The sequence below is a fragment of the Triticum urartu genome, chromosome 7A (assembly GCF_056163025.1).
Source record: "Triticum urartu cultivar PI428250 chromosome 7A, HENAU_Tu73, whole genome shotgun sequence".
NCBI classification, from domain to species: domain Eukaryota; kingdom Viridiplantae; phylum Streptophyta; class Magnoliopsida; order Poales; family Poaceae; genus Triticum; species Triticum urartu.
Genome location: NC_141879.1, coordinates 191,475,288 through 191,481,603, shown reverse-complemented (window position 1 = coordinate 191,481,603; position 6,316 = coordinate 191,475,288). Strand labels below are relative to the sequence as shown.

General features: G+C 44.4%; 1 protein-coding gene across 1 annotated transcript; it reads right to left on the bottom strand.

The window, feature by feature from the left end:
* Positions 1 to 856: 856 nt before the first annotated feature.
* On the bottom strand, positions 857 to 4,842 carry LOC147958943 (uncharacterized). Its single transcript, XM_087533252.1, has 4 exons — positions 4,520 to 4,842; positions 3,664 to 3,763; positions 3,095 to 3,153; positions 857 to 908 (listed from the first exon to the last, which is right to left on the bottom strand). The coding sequence occupies exons 1-4, from the start codon at positions 4,840 to 4,842 to the stop codon at positions 857 to 859; spliced, it is 534 nt and encodes a 177-aa protein (XP_087389378.1).
* Between the last annotated feature and the right edge of the window lie 1,474 nt (positions 4,843 to 6,316).

Here is a 6,316-nt window from a genome sequence, read left to right as displayed (position 1 = left end):
CCGGCGGCAGAACAACCGCACCATCACCCAATACACGGCCGACGACATCCTCGCACAGCTGTGGCATGTGACAGGTAAGGAGAAGAAACACTGGATATACTCCTTTCTGAAGACCTGTTAATATACAGGCTGCGTACATCGAGGTGTGCTTAGCTGATGAATGCTAATCGTCAATGAGTTCACAACGCCAGTGTAAAATACCTTATGCAAATGTAAGAATTCTCAGAGCAAGCAACACATCAGATTTATCAACAGTTTGCAGTGCGGGTGTAAAATACCTTATGTTAATGACAGAATTCTTGGTGCACATAAGACCACACCAACGTTTATAGAACACAGATGGGTTGTGGTTTTTCAGATATATGTGAAATCGTAATTGTCTAGGCGTATTAGAAACTGCAAGATGGAGCAATCCCTGAAAGTAAAACATAAATGCTTTTCATATGAATTCTGAAACACCCAAGCATGGTCACCAACTTTTCGGTGCTGGAACATCTGACGTCCATTGGTAACATGCTTCTTAAGGAAAAAAGAAAGATTCCTACAAGATCTTAGGAGAGAAGAGATTTTTAGGTAAACAAGAAGGGCATATACTCAGCTCCATCAGGAGGAGACCACCACAAACACTGCAACCTATAAACTCACCAGTTGGGAATAGAAGGATTGGATGCAAGTTCCTGTCAAAACCAAAACGAAATCCACGGATTAATGCTCCTGTATCATATTGACTACCACAAGCATACGGATGGTGTGAAAATGCATTACCAGCAACCTAGAATTGGTATCATTCATCACAATGATCCTTTGAATAAATGTGTGAGAGCAAACACACCATCATCCGTATGGCTCAGTAGAATTAGAAGCTAGTAAGATCATGCACACCCAAATTCAAATTCACAACACTCTGCCTGCCAACATTTAACAAATAGAATTATGTTTAAAAATTAGGATTAACCACATACAGATAAAGTATATTATGTATTCCATGTTAAGAATTTCTAAAGCTATATTCAGATAAGGCATAAGAATAAAAATATTCACTGATTGACACTACTTCTCTAGCCGATAGACAGTTAGCCAAATATAGACCTCCCTGGAAGGAGCAAATCGACCACTATTAGGGGTAAAAGGTGTTGGAAATATGCCCTAGAGGCAATAATAAATTGATTATTATTATATTTCCTTGTTCATGATAATCGTTTATTATCCATGCTAGAATTGTATTGATAGGAGACTCAGATACATGTGTGGATACATAGACAACACCATGTCCCTAGTAAGCCTCTAGTTGACTAGCTCGTTGATCAATAGATGGTTACGGTTTCCTGACCATGGACATTGGATGTCGTTGATAACGGGATCACATCATTAGGAGAATGATGTGATGGACAAGACCCAATCCTAAGCATTGCACTAGATGATGTAGTTCGTATGCTAAAGCTTTTCTAATGTCAAGTATCATTTCCTTAGACCATGAGATTGTGCAACTCCCGGATACCGTAGGAGTGCTTTGGGTGTGCCAAACGTCACAACGTAACTGGGTGGCTATAAAGGTACACTACGGGTATCTCCGAAAGTGTCTATTGGGTTGGCACGAATCGAGACTGGGATTTGTCACTCCATGTGACGGAGAGGTATCTCTGGACCCACTCGGTAGGACATCATCATAATGTGCACAATGTGATCTAGGAGTTGATCACGGGATGATGTGTTATGGAACGAGTAAAGAGACTTGCCGGTAACGAGATTGAACAAGGTATCGGGATACCGACGATCGAATCTCGGGCAAGTATCGTACCGATAGACAAAGGGAATTGTATACGGGATTGATTAAGTCCTTGACATCGTGGTTCATCCGATGAGATCATCGTGGAACATGTGGGAGCCAACATGGGTATCCATATCCCGCTGTTGGTTATTGACCGGAGAACGTCTCGGTCATGTCTGCATGGTTCCCGAACCCGTAGGGTCTACACACTTAAGGTTCGATGACGCTAGGGTTATAAAGGAAGTTTGTATGTGGTTACCGAATGTTTTTCGGAGTCCCGGATGAGATCCCGGACGTCACGAGGAGTTTCGGAATGGTCCGGAGGTAAAGATTTATATATAGGAAGTCCTGTTTTGGTCACCGGAAAAGTTTCGGATTTTATCGGTAACGTACCAGGACCACCGGGAGGGTCCCGAGGGTCCACCAAGTGGGGCCACCAGCCCCGGAGGCCCACATGGGCTGTAAGAGGTGCTCCTTGGCCTACATGGGCCAAGGGCACCAGCCCCAAGAGGCCCATGCGCCTAGGGTTTCAAGAAGGGAAGAGTCCCACAAGGGGAAGGCACCCCCTAGGTGCCTTGGGGGGAAGGGAATCCTCCCTTGGCCACCGCCCCCCTAGGAGATTGGATCTCCTAGGGCCGGCGCCCCCCCCCCCCCTTGGGCTCCCTATATATAGTGGGGAAGTAGGGCCTCTCAACACACGCGATTTGATCTCTCTCGTTGGTGCAGCCCTCCCTCTCTTTCTCCTCATATCCCGTGGTGCTTGGCGAAGCCCTGCAGGATTGCCACACTCCACCACCACCACGCCGTTGTGCTGCTGCTGGATGGAGTCTTCCTCAACCTCTCCCTCTCTCCTTGCTAGATCAAGGCGTGGGAGACATCGTCGGGCTGTACGTGTGTTGAACGCGGAGGTGCCGTCCGTTCGGCACTAGGATCATCGGTGATTTGGATCACGACGAGTACGACTCCATCAACCCCGTTCTCTTGAACGCTTCCGCTTAGCGATCTACAAGGGTATGTAGATGCACTCTCCCTCCCCTCGTTGCTGATTTCTCCATAGATAGATCTTGGTGACACGTAGGAAAATTTTGAATTTCTGCTACGTTCCCCAACAAAAGGGAAATTTTTGTCTTCAGTAGTTAAGCCAATACAAATCAATAGTAAGGGAAGAATGAGATTGACTAATTGATGACCGGTACCAAGTAACTATCGTGGCTTACTGTATGAATTGGGCGGAAACACATCTTTACTATCAAAAGTTAGGTTTATGCTAGTTCAACGAAAACAGTTTAGAGAGACAGCCAGGAAGAGGGTCCAGTGTATGTGTACCTGGTTGCAATTGAAATAAATCTAACTCGAGACTGGTGGTAACCACGAATTTCTCCAAACTGCATGAAACAAGAAAATTAAATTAATCATATAACATGCTTTTTTATTTTTGAATTTCATTAGCGTACTGAATAATTAACATTGGTCATGCCAGTGAGCTGAACAGAGAATAACATGTTGTACACACAAGATAAGACATTAACACTAGGTAATTGACCAGAAGAAAGGATAGTGCCCTTAATTTAAAGGGTCGCTAATTTGTATTGCTTATTGACATATGTGCAATGGAAACAGATCATTTAGACATCTGCTCACAACCTGATGATTTTCCATGTGAATAAATTTAGCCAAACAGATTAATCGCATGCCTTAATCATATTACGAGCAACTGGTTTAATTATTGTTAAGTGGTACGTAAATACACCAAGGGGAACTCCCAGTCACGGAGCTCGAATGGTAAGGACGCTGGCCATGTTTGAAGGATCAAAAACTAATTAACAAGGTATATTTTCTCATCCAGCTTATGGTGACAATATATTCTTCTGTGCCTAACCGTGAGTACAACGTACTTGCCATTTTCTCGCCTGTGCAGCATTGCCTCGTCTCCCAAGTCCCTTGCAAACATCTTCTGCTCTGAGATTTCTTGGCAGAATTTCAATCCTCATTTGCCTAATAAATTCACAAAGGATAAGGCTGGTGCCATCACTTCGAATCTTATCTTAAGAATAGCATAAAACTAAATTTCGTGTAAACAAAATCCCACTCTGATTTGAAGCTCGTAAGTTTGTGCATATTTCCACTAACAAATTCATGGAGAAATAGTATTGTCACCTAGGTACTGGCTGGTTCTTTATGTACATCATTACTAACATTCAGAAGCATCATTCATAGCTACAAGGTTGCGAATTCGTGCAATTTTTTGAAGGTTAATTTTACAGAAAAACAAAATTGCAGAGAGAATTCACATGCCCCATGAGAAACAAAAATCGATCTCAACTGGATCGAAGTTTGATGCTGTAGTGTTGTTCATCCTTCTCCACAGTTTGATACAGCTCACATGGCCTCCCCCCTCCCCTCCGGCATTTGATTTGAAGGGGATTGCAGGGCTTTGTGAGGGATTAAATCCCATGTAAGTCAAAATACTCCCAATCCCCTTCAAACCCGTCCAATCCCCTTGGAGAAGGGATTAACTGAACAAGCCTTCCTTGAATTGATCCTGCCTTCGGACGCCCGTCTACACCATAACCCTCTTCCTTGCAGGTACTACACAAGCTCTCAGTATTTCTTTTATTTCATTCCTTGGTCTCCCTTCCTCTTCCCTTGCCCCCCAACCCCCACCCCCTCCCAAAAACCAGTAACCCTGACCTAGAAATTCAGAAATTAATGGAGGATGAGAGAGGAATAATAGGAGGAGAGACTTCTTACCGGCGGGAGGACCGCCAATTGTGGAGAGGGGCGTCAGAGAAGTCCGTTGTCGCAGACAAGCTTGCGTCGGACCTTTGCAGCGCCCACGTCGCCTCCAAATCGCTGCCGCGTGAGAGAGGGAAAGTGAAATACTCCACACGCGAGAGAGGTAGCCATCGCCTCCTGGTCGTCCCTCCGGCGCCATCGCTGCTGCCGCCTCCGCAATGGCGAGATAGGAAGGGTCCGGTGGAGAGAGGAACGCCGGCGAGTGATAAGAAAACTGCTCGCATGTTTTTTAGTATGATGGAGTGGGCTAGCTCATAGGACCAGCCAACAGTTTCCATCACGTAAAATTACATTGGTGGAATGTGATTTTAGGTGACCATCACTTGACTCGATCGACCGGGGTGAAGAATTACTTATTCTTCACCCTGGCTTACTAATAGAGTTTCGTGCTATTCGTCACCCTGGGCGAGGAATTCTTATTCCTCACCCCACCCATCTCCCACGGCCAGGTTGTAGAGCACTAGAGCGTAAGAAAGGAAAGCATGTGGGGTAAGATTACGGCTGAAAAGGAACCCACGCGCCACAACCACTGCCACTGCCACCGTAAAATCAAAAGGTTGACGGTGTAAACTTACGGCATGGTCATCGTGTGCGCACCTCCGGACTGTAAGAAAACCGAAGAGTGGCCACGTAAGAGTAAGCCTTAACTGCACTGTGCAGACGTGCTATTGGGTTGCACTATACGAACGTATGTCCAGCAATTATTTATCATTAACTAGCAAATCTACTATGGTATCATGTTCTGTTTAAAAGATTGCGAAAGTCCAGATTAACAGCATCCTGTATGGATCGATCATCGTGTGCTACCCAATGAACATTACATGCTAATTACAAAAAGAAATGACCATTACATGCTTGCGTACGTGCTTCCTCCGGTGGAGAGTAGCCGGCGGCAGAACAACCGCACCATCACCCAATACACGGCCGACGACATCCTCGCACAGCTGTGGCATGTGACATGTAAGGAGAAGAAACACTGGATATACTCCTTTCTGAAGACCTGTTAATATACAGGCTGCGTACATCGAGGTGTGCTTAGCTGATGAATGCTAATCGTCAATGAGTTCACAACGCCAGTGTAAAATACCTTAAGCAAATGTAAGAATTCTCAGTGCAAGCAACACATCAGATTTATCAACAGTTTGCAGTGCGGGTGTAAAATACCTTATGTTAATGACAGAATTCTTGGTGCACATAAGACCACACCAACGTTTATAGAACACAGATGGGTTGTGGTTTTTCAGATATATGTGAAATCGTAATTGTCTAGGCGTATTAGAAACTGCAAGATGGAGCAATCCCTGAAAGTAAAAAATAAATGCTTTTCATATGAATTCTGAAACACCCAAGCATGGTCACCAACTTTTCGGTGCTGGAACATCTGACGTCCATTGGTAGCATGCTTCTTAAGGAAAAAAGAAAGATTCCTACAAGATCTTAGGAGAGAAGAGATTTTTAGGTAAACAAGAAGGGCATATACTCAGCTCCATCAGGAGGAGACAACCTATAAACTCACCAGTTGGGAATAGAAGGATTGGATGCAAGTTCCTGTCAAAACCAAAACGAAATCCACGGATTAATGCTCCTGTATCATATTGACTACCACAAGCATACGGATGGTGTGAAAATGCATTACCAACAACCTAGAATTGGTATCATTCATCACAATGATCCTTTGAATAAATGTGTGAGAGCAAACACGCCATCATCCGTATGGCTCAGTAGAATTAGAAGCTAGTAAGATCATGTACA

Bases quoted from the DNA above. Each gene is read 5' to 3' on its own strand.
- LOC147958943 (XM_087533252.1), bottom strand. From the start codon at position 4,842: ATGGAAACTGTTGGCTGGTCCTATGAGCTAGCCCACTCCATCATACTA. The intron at 3,154-3,663 runs GTACGTTGTACT...TGTTTCATGCAG, and splicing joins CACAGGCGAGAAAATGGCAA to TTTGGAGAAATTCGTGGTTA. The intron at 909-3,094 runs GTACACATACAC...AAATGTTGGCAG, and splicing joins TTTATTTCAATTGCAACCAG to GCAGAGTGTTGTGAATTTGA.